Source organism: Columba livia, chromosome 1, assembly GCF_036013475.1.
Source record: "Columba livia isolate bColLiv1 breed racing homer chromosome 1, bColLiv1.pat.W.v2, whole genome shotgun sequence".
Taxonomy (NCBI): Eukaryota; Metazoa; Chordata; class Aves; order Columbiformes; family Columbidae; genus Columba; species Columba livia.
The window spans coordinates 64,554,096-64,569,190 of NC_088602.1; the positions used below are offsets into that span (position 1 = coordinate 64,554,096).

General features: G+C 42.1%; 1 protein-coding gene across 1 annotated transcript in view; it reads right to left on the bottom strand.

Moving 5' to 3' along the window:
- Nucleotides 1–3,305: 3,305 nt before the first annotated feature.
- The window catches only part of GAS6 (growth arrest specific 6), a 43,056-nt gene continuing 31,266 nt past the window's right edge, over nucleotides 3,306–15,095 (bottom strand). The window contains exons 11-15 of the mRNA XM_065059541.1: nucleotides 11,581–11,745; nucleotides 9,892–10,060; nucleotides 8,105–8,277; nucleotides 7,106–7,334; nucleotides 3,306–3,894 (exon numbers count right to left, since the gene is read on the bottom strand). Of these exons, the coding sequence (XP_064915613.1) occupies nucleotides 3,743–3,894; nucleotides 7,106–7,334; nucleotides 8,105–8,277; nucleotides 9,892–10,060; nucleotides 11,581–11,745 (888 nt within the window). The 3' untranslated portion in view covers nucleotides 3,306–3,742. The remainder of the gene's footprint in view (nucleotides 3,895–7,105; nucleotides 7,335–8,104; nucleotides 8,278–9,891; nucleotides 10,061–11,580; nucleotides 11,746–15,095) is intronic.

Consider the following 15,095-nt stretch of genomic DNA (forward strand, 5'->3'; position numbering starts at 1 on the left):
CCTAAGGCTGTGTGTATTCGTAAGGACAGGAAAACAAAAGAAGAGAGGAAGAAGTACCCTACCAAATAGTTCCCTCTTTCAAGTTTCAAACAGAAAGGTTAATTTTATTGGGACTGTTTTATCCAAAATTTGTGCCAGTCTAGTCTGTCTAGTAAAAGGTCAAGCCAGTGTGCTAAAAATGCAATTCCCAGACAGGTATTTAAGCTGTACTTCAGTGCTGGAATTAATTCCTTTCTAATTAAATCAGGACCACAACAAACCCACCAGTTATATATTTTTAAACTGATCAAGACCTGGTCTAGTCATTTTACAACCACTGAAACAGAGCAGACAAAGGGTCAGATTTCCTTAATGATTTTTTTTTTTCAATTTTTCTCCTATTGTACAGTATAAAAACACTTTGACAAGGCTGAGCAGCACTACCTGTAACAGTGCCATTGACAGGAACACATTCTCGTCCCTGTCATGTTCACCCTGCCTCCTTGCTGTGTGTCAGCATTAGCTGCGGTCTCTCTTGGGACACAGCTGTCGTATTTTGGGTCAGGAACATTTGGGTCAGCTGCACCAGGTACACCAGCATGAAAACCCACCACATCGCCGCATCCCATCACTGCATTTTGCTCCTGGAGGAGGGCTGGTGGTGCTGCTTGCTGTATACATCTTCCAGTCTAGACAGCAATGAAGCTATAGAAATTTCCTGAAAGGCCAAAGAGCAAAGCAGGGGAAGGAAGGTTTTTCTCATTAATTTTTAAGCAGCTGCTTCGTATTATGAAAATATTAAGAAACCCTATATAAACAAAACGTAACACACGTAAGATCAGAGGTTAATTTATATGGGCAGTTAAAAAAATGTTTTGTTCGATTAAAAAGGATTTTCTGAGATGCGAAGTTTTAGGCCAGCGATGTGAACATCAGTGACAAGGTGCCTTATGCATAGCATTCATCAGGTGAATTACATGAACCTGATTAAGAGAAACAGAAGCCAGAGGAGACAATTACTTTTCCTTTAAACATGAATTTAATGCACCCAAAAAGCTTCCTTCTTGTGGAAATCCATGCTGTGCAGAGCACAATGACCCTGGTCATGAAATGAGTGGAACTACACATTTACTTCTTCTTGCTTGCTGTGAATATGACCAGGGGATCCACCTGGGTTCATTTTGGGGACTCAAAGCCTAGAACAGACTTGCTGCCTTTGAGTTGAGCACCTAGGCTGCTAACACAACAAAAACCAAATCAATATTTCTCTTGGGGTGAAGCACAGCGACTGAGGAATGAAGGAATGCTTATCGCTTTTTTCCTCTTTTCAGTGGTACATATTATAGAAGCAGCTGCCTGTTTCTCCAGCATGGTACGGCTGTAGGGTATTAAAAACAATCCAGCTTGACACAAAAATAAATCCCGCTTTATGTGATTCTCCAGACTTACAGACTCTGGCTTTCTCTTCTAAACCACATTTTGGGTTTGGGGCTGTTGTGGTCTGTACAAAATATCTTTGCATACATGCACACATATACACAGTCCAGGAAAAAATTTTGTTCCAAATTAGATTGGTTTAGAAAATGGAATCACAGTCATTTTTCACATAACATTAAGTCTGAAACTGCAGAGTACCATATTGTACCACAGGATTCACGTTTCCAGGATCCAAAATAATTCTGGCCTTATAAATAGTACCACTTATATTAACACAAAGGTCAGACACGTTAGTGATTCATTTATGCCACATGGTAGTTTTTTGGGAACTACCATAGAAATGATACAAAATGCCAGACATAAGACTATTTTGCTGACATGCTGCCTTTGAAAAGAACAAAGTAAAACAGGGTTTGTTTCATCTATTTAAAAAATAGTAGGTGTCTTCCAAGTTCGTACTGTTTTCATTAGAGGTACTCCAAGTTAGAAAAGATGGGAGATATATTTTGGTAAAGGACTAAAATAACCATGAAAAACACACAGAAAACAATGTGGAAGCAGTGTGGAAGTGCTGTTAACCACAGTATCTTCAGGATTCCTGGCTCTCCCTGGAGATACTAAACTCATGTTTCTTGGGTCCTCCATCATATCATAAGCTGATCCAGAGTCACCAACTCTAATAGAAAGAACTCTCTGGAATAACATGGTTTCCCTTGCTCAATAAAAAAAAGCAAAAACATCAAACTATTTCTGGGTTTTCCTATCCATGCGCACTCCACCAATAAGTTATTACTGTCCAGTGACCAACCATCCTTTCAAACTTGCATCTGGTTACACCTGAGTGTAAGGAGTCTTTTGACAGGTCCTTCTGTAAGTGTAAAAGAGTAGGCCGGATGAAAGCTATAAAGCTCTGGTCTCTTCTGCCCTACTGCATTACTGCTGATGGATTTGGTCATGATACACAGCTATGGTGTCATGCTGTCTAATGACTAAGAGAGTACCTTCCTCTTCTATGCTACACAAAGCAGGGATCCTTACCAGCAAATATGTTTGGGATAGTCTTCCCCCTCTTCCATCCTTTCCTCCAGGACAGTTGCATCTCCACAGGCTGGTCATCGATGTTGTCACATATGTGGATTATTAGGATAATCTATCATCTCTACATTTAACTGGGTGAAACATGACACAATGACCAGGAACAATTTATAGAAGACCTTGTAGAGTTAGATGTTTTCCACATTAACCCGCTGAAGCGTAGAGTAACCTCAGCCACCCAGTATTTGGATTTCCACCACGGCATTTATCTGTCTTTCTCAGTTCATTAATCTGACACAAAACAAGGACCAAGTAAAGCAAGATGGAAGTATCTTAAAGCAGGCTACCCCCACTTCACAAGGATATCTTAAAAGTAGAATGCACTTTATGGCTCTACAGCTTCTCCCCACGTATTATCTCACCACACTGCAATTTGGCCTGTCTAACTCTAAAGATCTCAAGCCTCTCTGCTCCCACTAGGCTCACAGTGAATGAGCCTATCTAAAAAATTAAGCAGCAAAAATATGTAATCTCCAGATTTTATCCCCCAGTTCTTGACACCTCATAATTTGCTTCAGCAGTTATTGACACAAAGGCCATATAGCTTTCAACTTATTAAGTCTTTTATTCTAACTGCTTCCTGATAACCCAACTTTCTTTTCCTATTACTGTTGACTTGTCACAGCTACATCTTCTACCCGTGGTACAGAAAGAGAAACTAAAGGAAAAACCCACCTCCAAACAAAAAAAAACCCAAACTAAACAAACAGCGCCCCTGCCCCGTAATCTTCACATCAGGCACAGCCTGAGTTATTATCTCCAAATAACAGAATATAGAATAATCTCAGTACAGGTAAATTAAAAACTTGTATGTAAATATTTTATTCTCTCATATTTTGCAAATCAGAAAGCAGTGCTTGGTAATAAAAAATAATACAGAATTATTATTTTTCTTCCAGTCCACATTCATATATTACCAGGTTTTCCACATTACAGATAAAACTGTCTCTTACAGTCTAAAGAGAACATTAACTTTTGGTATATTCTGTACTTTTGGCTTTTTTAATATTAGTTTTCTGAACTATTTACAAATATATTACAACCTTTAAACCTCAAAGCAATGGAGTATTTCAATAATCAATCTGACACAAGGATCAGTAGCTCCTACATAACTTCAGTGTTTAAGAGAAACTATACACGCAGTGCAGTAGGTCTGAATAATTTATATCTTTAAAAAAAAAGAAAAGCATTGAAAGTTTCTGAATATAAAACTTTCGCATTGCAGTGGTACCTACTGCCCTGCCTCGACGGGAGGACAGGAGTGTGAGGTGATGTCGCTGTGCTTGTACAGAGCCTCGTCTAAGTCCAGCGCCTTGTTGCTCAGCTTGACGGTCATGCAGCCGTGGTAGGACGCGGTGACTGGAGTGGAAGTCACAGGAACGTCTGTGTGAAAGCACAGACAAACATCTCAGATGGCTGGTTTTCAATACATGCCTGCCCTACCTATGCTCAGATGAGCATCATTTCAAGGAATTCAAACTCTCCTCCACTCTGGGATTTCTCCTTCCCCCTCACACCCCTCAGCAGAAGGCAGGAGCACAATCCCAGACATGGGGGAACACGCGCTCTGCTCTGGTGCACAAAAGCTCTTCTGAACCCTTCCTCAGCTGCTCTGTGTCTCTGCAAGGCCTCCAGTCCTGAGGAAACTCCATGCTGCACAGCCGCAAGGCTTCACTACAATTGCACGCTGTGTTCATGCTGCTTTCCTTCTCAGCATTTCCCCCCCTCCATCTCTGGAGCCTCTACTTTGTCTCTAGTGTAGCTGTTACACCTTCCTCTAATGCTCTCCCCCTCTCTCTTCAAAATGTCTGCCAAAAGATTATCGGAAGAACTTCATGACAGGAAGGCTCCTCCTATGCGCAGCCTCTACCACTAGCTGGACTTGCTGCCATACCTCAGAAAGGTGCTGGCATACATCAGTTGAGTTGCTAAGGTTAACGAGACTAATATTTTCTATGGAGATCCACCGGTGACACATTTTTAATCAGTTCACCAGAGGCAGAAAACAACTAGCAAGGAAGAAACCACTAAGTACCATCCAAGAGACTAGAGGAAATTAGTCAATCTGATTACTAACTTCTGTAACATCATACACACTCTGACCATAAATAAACAAAAATCCCACACAGTAACAAAGCAACATGGAAATTTACATGAACTGTGTCTTCTACCCTTCCCAAAAGGTTATTGTTTTTTTTACAACCCAAAGCCAACCTAGTCAAAGTAGTTGTGCAATGGAAAGCAATGAATGTCTCACAGATTCTTTAACTTCGCAGTGATTCGGGTAGCTAAGTAAACTCCTTATCTTTACGTGAAGCAAGGACAACTTGAACAATAGGTTGTCCTGTTGACCTGAGAACATATGCAATTCAAAGGGTTCTGCCTGCAGACATGAAGGGCCAAATTTGAAGCTGATGTGAAGAAACACAGCTCAGACTGAGGACAGGCTCTGGAACTGAGAGAAAGAATATTTGTGTGGGACCTCTAAGCCACAAAGAGATACTAAAAATCACACAGATTGCTGCTATATGTGCCACAGGGCTGACTGAAAGACAGTGTGGGCTTTGAGATGGGTTTGTAAGATACTACCAAAAATAATTAAAAAAAAAATACTTTCTTTGTGTTACAATTGCGAATCAGGTCAAATATTTAATCTTCTGTTATGACTAGAAATGGATCTGTCTGAAATATGGTCTTGTAAAGACTGAGAAAACTTGTTTAAAGGCTCCTTCACCCAACAGTATACACATTGCCTGGAAAAACACCTATGCTTTATATGAATTACATAATTCAGGATTTATCAGAACTGAAAATACCATAGAAAATGTAGTGAATTCCTCTACATTCCCTCTTATCTCTTGAAACTCTAAATAATATTTCTTCCACATCTGGAATTTTAGCTGTACTTAGGATGGCACATACTACATATTTTGACCTAGAATTATTTCTTAAATTGTCACAAGTGGAATAAAGACATTAAGTGTGACCACTATATGTAATTTTTTTCCACAGGGTATGGAACCAGGAAATAAACAAAAACGACATAATGTTTTCAAAATTTGAATGAGCCAAACTCACTTGGATCTGACCATTTGGTATAGTTATTTCACTCGGAGTGATAAATCCAACCAAAGTGCTGAAATGTTTATTTGTTTGGCAAATGGCAAGGTTTCTTGATGCAATGCTGGGTTCCTCTCGATGGCAAAAGCAGACTACGGGCAGAAATTCCCATTGCCAAGAAGAACAGATCAAAGGGGGAAAGCAGCCAAACCTCCAGAAGCCAGCTGGGTCTAACCAGCCACGGCTCTGGTATCTCACACTTAGTTCTGGCTAATTAAAAACTGTGCTTCATCCAGCATGGTTAGACTAAGCAAACCACAAAGAAATCAGGATGGCGACAGAATGGGATTGTCTTCTGGGCTGTGAAAGTCTCTGCTGTGTGTTTGAGAGCTACCTGAAAGAAAGCAGGTGAACCCTGTTGCTTGTGCAATGGTCAGCTTGAACAATTCAATCTGACACCAGAAAATGTCACATTTGAGCACTCAGCCTTGCTCCTGTCAGTGTGTGAACATCCCAGAGTGTGGCCTCCCCCTTTTAGGTGTCACTAGGAGCCATTTACATCATAGGCATAAACAGTCTGCAAACTCTTGTTCATGGCAGGAACAGTCACATCGTGTCCTGGCACACATGCACCTCAGCAACCCTCTTCCAGCCTGACTGCTCTAGCACCTACCAAGAGGCCAACGTTGCTGCCCCTCCCTTGCTTGGGCAAGTAAAGGCAAGATTTTGCTTAGCTGCTACCAATAAAATAGGATGTACTGCTGTGCATCAGAGACGTAAGTGTTTCCCTACTTGCATTCCTCAGCAATAGGAACTGATAAACCAGTTCAGCCACAAAGAGAAACAAATCCCCAAACTTGGCCAAAATTCAGCCAAGTTTCATGACTCAGATGAAATTTCCATCTTCCAGGTTCACAATCAAGGGGTAAACTGGCCTCCCACAAGAAGCCTTGTTGTTGCTGAAAAGCCGGCAAAACTACACATGGTGGTAGCCCTTTGTTTGTGCCCTAAGTACGCTCTGCTGGGAGGACATCTGTTAATTGTGTAGTGCTGTGATCATTTCAAAGACAACATCAGCCAGGGAGAACCAAGACGCTGGGCTTCCCAAGCTTCAGTCAAAATAATGTGAGGCCCTGGTAGCTCCCTCAAGGAGTGCTCACACATGCTCATTACATTAGTGAAGCACTGCAGGACCCTGTGGTTCAGCTCCTATGGATTTTACCAGGTTTAAGACAATGACCCTGCTTACAGCTGTCTTTCAGATAAATCATTCCTATTGCCAAATAAGCAAAACTTCCTCTTTCTATGTTTGCCTCTGTCCTCAGAAGGACACAATCATCCCAGGAAAAAAATAACTGTCAAGCACACCCTCACATCTGTTAAGGACGCATGACTGCCTTGCAGACAAAGCTTGCTCAAGCAGAAACAGAGAAGGAGGCTTCCAGCTTGAACGAATGGAGACAGTTTTCCTGACTGGCAGCTCAGCGAGGTGAGCTGCGTGTCTGTAGCCCATGGTACAAAACTAGGTGCTCACCTGGCAATCCTCCCACGTATGTCTTCACTGTTGACTGCAAAGAGTTCTCCAAGATGGACAGGCTGTCCTCTAACTCGGAGGTGCTTAGTTCACTCTCTCCCACTATCCCATCTACCCTCAGGGATAAGTGATCTTTCCTGAGGAGGATGTCCACAGAGTGTTCCTTCTTATCGCAGACATTTAATGCCAGTCTGGACACAACTGTGCTCTCCAAGGCCACAATGATAAACTGGACAGAAGGGGAAAGAAGAAAAAAGAGGCAGTGAGCAGAAATATGACTAGCCATGCTTATGCAAGATCAGGATGACCCCACTGTGGCCTTCTTACAAATTAGCCTTATTACTATTGCTGATCATGTTCCGAGATCATTTGCATATATGAAAAAAAACAATGAACCCATGGGACTAATAGTTAGTTATAACCACTGTCTTCTCAGAGAGAGTTCTCAGTGGGTCTTCCAGAGGTTGTTACATTGCACTGGAACCAAACAGACTAGAGCTGCTGTACTGTAAATGAAAAGTTGGCTTGTGGGTTATACACTCATCTAATGCCAGAATCCAGCCCTTTATTATGAATACCATTAAATCAGTCACTTCAGCACTTCATCATAACTGGCCTTTCACAGCACCTGTAGTGACACCTAAGCCTGTCCCTTTATTACCTTGGGGCTATGACTGATGAGCTCCATCCATTATTTGCTTATGGCATCAAACAGGTTCTATGCCAGAAAAACATAACAAAATATGCCTGCATTCAAGAGACCAGTTCCATCTTTTACCTAGACCACATCTGCAAAGAGATCCCTAGCAGTGTCTGACACGTATCCACAAGAGGGAGAACTTTGGTGACCACCAAGCAACTCAGTCTCAGACCATGTTCTGAACTCACGGGTGCAAATAAGCAGGCAGGCAGCAAACCTGACAACTGTTTTTTGAGAATGACTTCCAGTTCCCAGAAAGTAGCAAGGAGCCTTCTCTAGAAAAATGCTTAGGTCTGTACCTGTTGTTTCAGTTTTTTTGTGGAATGATAGTCAATCAGAGACAGTGACAAAGGGACAGTCGCTTCTTCCGTAACCAGAGCAAAGAGCACGCCAGTATCTGTTGCTGGTTGAATTGCAGCATTTACTTCTATTTCCCAACTTGTCTTGGTTTCATTTCCAGAAGAGGGTTGCACTGCAGAAAAGGAAATGTGTACCATGACAAACATAGGACTAACAGATCAAATGGGTAGGTTGTACAATTTCTGCCTGGAGGATAGATGGATGAGAGTATGGAGGGACTGCTACATTTCTTCTACTAAAAAAAAAAATTTCCAATGCACCTGAATATAAAAGCACAGAAGAAAATGGCATCCGTTTCCTCTTGTTACCTTCTGCAGTCTACTGCCTTTCAGAATGTCAAAGAACAAGGTTAAGCTTTTTTATCATAAATGGAAATTCAGATTCTTGTGGCTGTCAATCCAACACATTCAAAGAACTGCTGCAAGATATCTAATTTTTGCATCGTTCTTGACTGTCCAAAGATCACTAAGGAATCCAAGTCCAAATTTGTCATAAACTAAACATTTCTATGAAAGCCTGTGTTAAACTGAAAAAAGATATAAGCATACTACACTGATCACCTACCTAATAACTTCCTGATCACCAGCCTCTCAGAAGCATGGGATGTTTTATCTCACCTGCTGAACTCTGAATTAAACTCTCTGACATCTTTCTTACTGACCTACTTCCCTTATAACTTAGAAGCTGATGCTGGCTGCAAAGAAAGATTTCAATACTGTTTCTGCAGCCTCCCTACATGGTATTATCTATGCTGGTTCACCACATCGGAAATACAATAAATAAGTTATTTATAAAGCTTGCCCTTACAAGCAAAAATAAAGAGAGAGGATTATTGTTTGTAGAAAAACGAATATAAAAATGCAGGTGCTGAGGCCTCATCTCTGCTGAGTGTTGTCATCTGCACTTCAGATGCTTCATTGTCTCTACTTCGCAGCTTTTGAATCCATGTGGTAAACGAGACAACAAACACCTGATACCCCCTAATTTACAATGGCACAGCAGAAAAATCCACACAATGATGCACAGAAGGCTTCTGCAGAGGACTTGCACACAAAACTAAAATAGATAGTTAGCATTTGCATGAGTTTAAAAATACTGACAGTTGATCACAGATATACACAAACAGAATAACCCAGAACAACAAAAAGGAGTCTTTCTGAGTGCTAAATTAATATGACTGAGTTCATTTTGAAACTTGTTATTACTATATGTAGGCCAATTTCATTCAGCTTGTATCAGAGATATACTTAATGTGGTTGTCCCAAGTATAATGAGTACCACTTAATGATTAGAAGTGAATCTGATGTTGGACATTTTGCTACAGACAATACTGATTTTCTGTCTGTCATAAACTCAAGATATAGCACAATGGCTTACAGCTCTCCCTCTTTAAAAGAAAACAGCGGATAGTGCTGGAACCACTAATGCTGCTGACAGAGGGATGTGAAGCCCTGAACGCTGAGGATGAGCTGGAATCAGCCTGGATGTGCTACACAGAGAGAGAGGCATATCAATCCTGGTCATATTCATTCTGGCTTTAACTGTCATATATGGGCCTTCCTTCGCTATGAACCACAAGTTTAGCTATTCCTTCTCCATCCACAGCTGCCAGTCTTTTCTGCATCAGTCAACACTGAGTCTGGCATACATGTAAGTTTTAAACTGCTTATTAACCAAGTATGGTTAATAGCAGGACAACAGGTCAGAAATAAAATAAAGTACTTACTGTAAGTAAGATTAAACACAGCAAAGCCTCGGCCAGGATAGAAAGAACCCCGTCCTGCTACAGAAAAGCACTGCATCTTTTCATTCATCTTTATGGTCTCTTGGATAGTGGTGTCCTCCCCATTCAGCCAGTTCCATGCCCGCATACAACCATCCAGCCGAGGGTTTATCTAGGAAGATAAAGCAGTATCTCACATCTCAAAGCCCTGTTCAGTGAAGAACAACTGATTTTGGGTGCAGAGGAAAACTGAGTTATATCATGATACTAAATAGAAGAAATCATTTTGATGTGTTAGGCACATGCAAACCAACTGGCGGCATCTCTAGTCCTGTAACTCCAAGCAAGTAACTGGTCAGTATTCCCCAGGAAACTCTCTTGAGCCCAGCTTATCTCCACAGGACAGAAGGGCACTAGCTAATGCAGGTGCTGATTTGATTGTATTGATTCTGTTAGCTGCTTCTACACACTGCACATCATCAGTGCAACTTACTTTTAAACCCCTGTAGTCTAGGTTTTATAACTCCTGTAATTCTGAATTGCAAATGCTGAAGGCTAACTTGAATTATAAAAATAAAACCACAAAACAATCCTTTGTATCATTGCAAACAGGCTTCATGACACACAAGATGTTGGACCTGGTCATGGCACAAATTGTTGGGTTCTGGCTTAAGGGAGGGGTGCCTGAGCCACAAGATGGGCACACCACCCTGTACACACCTTGTTCTTGCCAGCTTCTAGTTATGTTATCCCGTACCAAGTGTCAACATTACAATGTGAGACAGTATGTAAAGAGATGGCTCTTCGCAAAGTGTATAAATCAGCACCATTACACTCAATTAAATGAAGCAGGGAGAGAATTAAGTGTCTGAGCCAGGATAAAAACCTCAGGAGTTTCTGGCTCTCAATCCTATATTCAGACCACACCCCAGGCTTAATGTTTCAGACAAGCAGCGTCCCTGAATGACTTTTTGTGAGGAACAGGAGCCTTCCTCAGCAGCTGCACTCCCATTAACAGAGCTGCAAGCTTGTCACCTCATTTAGAAATAAAGAGATGCCAATTTGGGTTTCAAGGTGCCAGGTCTGTGTGTGGTGGACATTCAAAACAGCCTGAACAGCAGCTATGTCAGAAACACAGGAATAATCCAATCTCAGCTAAGAGTGCCTAAACTTTTATTCATGTGCCTGATATACTTGGATTAGGAGGAAATAAAGAAAAAAAAGCTTCTGTTTCTTCCTTGGGTCTTACTAAAGAGCAAACACAAGCAGCAAAACTGTGAGAGAATATGCACGAGGCACAAACTTCATTCACAACAGAAAAAATGCCCCCAATGCAGCTTCCAGATGTAGTGGGCACACTGGTACCCTCACCCAGGGGTCTGCCCACTGACCCACCAGGGCCACCCATGGTCTCCAAGCCAGCATGACCACTGTTAATTTTGTCATGTGCTCCAGTTTTTTGGTGAGAAAGGATACATCTCACCCAGATTTATCTATCAAAAACACAGGAGTCTCACTGGCTTAGCCTCCCTCTATATTCAATGGACAGAAAGCTGCATCCAGAAGGTGATAATTCCACCTGCTTCAGGGCAGACTGAACTGCTCTCAGAAAGGACCTACATTACCCCAAGGGAAGATGAAATCAAGCCCTTCAGGCATGCAAAACAACATGAGTGATCATGCTATGCTTACCGGCAGGACAAGGTCCTTTGTTTTGAAAGGAATGCCTCCTACTGTCAAATTCAGCTGATACAGTCCTTTGTCTAGAGTAAACAGATCCCCTGAGACAGCTATTTTCATAACTGCATCCCTGTTGACCTTTATAACCAAACTTCTTTCAAGTTCTTCAACAGAGATCTGAAAAAGTAAAATTGCAAATAGAATAATTCAGGATAAAAAGAACTTAATATCAGCAGCTTCAACTGAAGGACAGACACCATTAGTAGAATCCTTAAGACACAGAAAGTCCCCAAGCCTCTCTGTCCACCTTTTAAGTGACATTCCACCTTGATATGTAAATCTTTACTCTAGACAGCAACGTGGGCTTGACATAATGGTGAAGACAGCCCAGCTACTTCAAAACAGCCACACAAAAAATGAGTGGATTAACTATATGACATTTGTAGGCTCCTCTATGCAAAATGTAAACACAGTAACGAGTTATTAATGAGAAACTTCCTACTGCAACTGCATGTGAAAGGAAAAGCTGGAAAGACAGATCCGAAGATTTATTTCAATTGGACCAGTGAAAGATAATGCAGAAGCCTTCCAGCCACACTAAATCTACATTTCGAATACTGACTGCTGAAAAAACAATAGAAGATGTCATCCTTGAGAAGGCAATAAAAATGGGAAACAATTTGTCATCTCAAAAATGTCTTTGCAGGTTTTACCTCCTTGTATCTGAAGAGCTACTTCTAGGAAGATTCTATCACAACTGAAATATTAAAAAAAATAAATTGTAATTTTAATTATGACCAGGCTGAACTATAAAGCAGACAGCTCTGTGGAGGAAGAGGAGGAGGCGAAGCAGAAAGCTGACACGCAGCGGGCTGCTGAACGGCAGCATGGATTCTGTGCCTTGGGACCCGGGTCCTGCTGCCAATGGGGTGATTCTGTGGCTGTAGAAGAAAACAACCCCTTCTTTCCTGCAGAGAAGAAAGGAGTGCACCTCCTCTGTTTGATTATCTCCAACATAGCACTCCTTCCGACTCCATGACAGACACCCTACCTAACCACTCTTCATCCTTACAGCTCCGTTCCCTGGGACACCCAGATGCTGCCTCCATCAGTGAGCCGCTCTACAGAACCCAGTATCTGTTTCAGCAGCTGTTTAGACACGTTCTTCCTTCTCCCTGCTAGCAGGTTATGTCATGAGCATCTTTCTCTTTGCCTTTTGAGAGCAGCTGCCCCAAAATTGTTTCCAGTAGCCACACTGAGCTCGGCCTCTATGGCTGTGATGTAAAGGATCAGAGAGTTGAGGAGGTTTACTCCTGGACACTCCCTTTGGATTGCAGTCTTCAGCAATGAAGATTAATGGAATTTGATATTCGAGAAGATTATTCATAGAACATCAAACTTTTTTCTTCTCTTGTGGATTCCAGTACTTTCTGGTTTATATTGCTAAAACACTGTTTACACCTGGTGTGTTGCTCTGTGCTATATCCTACGGGACATGAATTTACTTGTCTGAAGCTTCCTTGTTTAAAGTGGCACAAATGTCTCCCCACCACGTTCCACGGAGACACACAAGCCAGTCTCAAACAGGCTTTTTTTAAGCATTGGCAGGTGGTAAAATCCACTCCGTGGGTGGGAACTTTAGCCCACAGATCTTGGCAGCCACAGCCAAACTGGCTTAGCTACACTGGCTAGCAGGCTCAAAACTCACTCGGATGGTCACTGCTGCCCTAAGGCACCAGGGTGCAGAGCATCACAAGAAGCTGGGGCAGAGCACCTCCCTGCTCCTAGCATGGATAATGGGAAGCCACGGAGCAAACAGGAACGGGGAAAAGCCAGCTGCAGCAACGCGTGTACTGTGTGTGCGCTGTGAATAAATCCTGCAGCTTGCAGGGCCACCAAAATTCAGGGTCTTTGAAAATTTTATTAGATCATATTATAAGTAATAGCATAGAAGTTTTAAAACATTAGTCTGAGTTCTTAGCCACTTCTGATCATTAATATAAACAAAACCGAATCCATGGAAACTTCCAGAGGAGAAGGGGTTAATCCCAGTGGCAGCTCTTAACAAATTCCAGTTTAGGAAATGACATTCTGCCTAATTCCCGCTGCCCTCTGGCAGTTTCAGCTGCGGTTCCCTTATGTTCAAAGCTTAATTGCTGGTGCACTGCGGTCACCTACAAACCAAAAGGGAAGGATTTCGATGTTTAGCAGACTGCTGTAATACCTTCCTCCTGTTGCAAGGAGCAGCTGCTGCCTGCCATGGTGTGCTTGGGGAGGATCAGGCAGGCAGGTCCCACCGCTAAGTGTTCCCGTACGGTTAGCCATAAGGGCAGTGAGCTTTATGTTTTGGGTTATGCCCTGGATACCCCACAGCACAGAGCCAGCCTGCCTGCTCTCTGCTGAAAAGCAAGTGGGCAGCACTGAAAAGGGATGGGACGACAGGCAGCTGCAGGGTTAAAGCCAAACACGAAACCGCTTGCGATTGCTTAACCCTCAGTTCTGACATTTAACAGCGCAGGTAGGTTATTATTTTTGCTAACCATACTGTCCTCATGCCAGTGCTAAACCAGACGTTGAAAATAAGACAAAATGATGACTTTTTTTGGAAATGCAAAACAAACAGAAGGTGCTTGTGGCTCTCTACTATCATCAGTTCATACCGGCCACTTCATCCAGCTGGATTACACACAAATAACTACATCAGAAGTTTTTTCCTGAGGGTTGCTTGTTTGTCTTTGCAATGCTGGGAAAGATCATTTAAAAATAGATTAGGAGGGATCAACATCAGAGAAAATACCTAGGTAGAAATATTGGCCTGAAGTTTTGAAAATACCTTCATATTTCCATAAAAGTATGAAACTTTTGCTCAAGAGACCAGAAAACACACACTGCTCATGCTGATTCTCATGTTTTGCTTTTAAATAGCCATTGTTTTTTTCATCTGTTGAAAGTTAAATAGTAAGATTACTGTTTTCTCACAACCCCTATGAAATTCCCACCAGTACCCAAACTCCATTGTTCTAGGTCTAACCAAAACTAAGGGCTTGATCCTGAGCACACTGAAGCCCAGACTGAAGCTCCCAAAATGCATTTGAGCCTGGACTGTGACCTCTGAAGGTTGTTGGGGTTTGTGCTTCACAGAATATGGAGCTGAAAAGTACAAACAAGACGGTACTCACAATGAAATGTGTGGCTACATGTTTTATAAAAGGAGACACATAAAAAGAAATAACCCCTCCTCAACCGGACAGAGAGAAAAGGAGAAATGAGGGAAGGGATAAAATGGAGGGGCAGATTTATAGTCGTATGGCTCAGTCATACAGATTAAATGGCATTTAGAGAGAGGAAAGATGCTGGATGTTAAGAAGAGAACACAGCACCTGCAGGGTGGAGGCAAGGAATAAGAAAGCAGAGCAGAGAAAGGAGAAATCAGCAGCACCCCAGCAATGAAAGCAGCATCCCAAGTCTCAGAGGTGGGTCAACCACAAAGTCAAGAGACCAAAGGCTTCTTCCTCCTGCTGCCATTC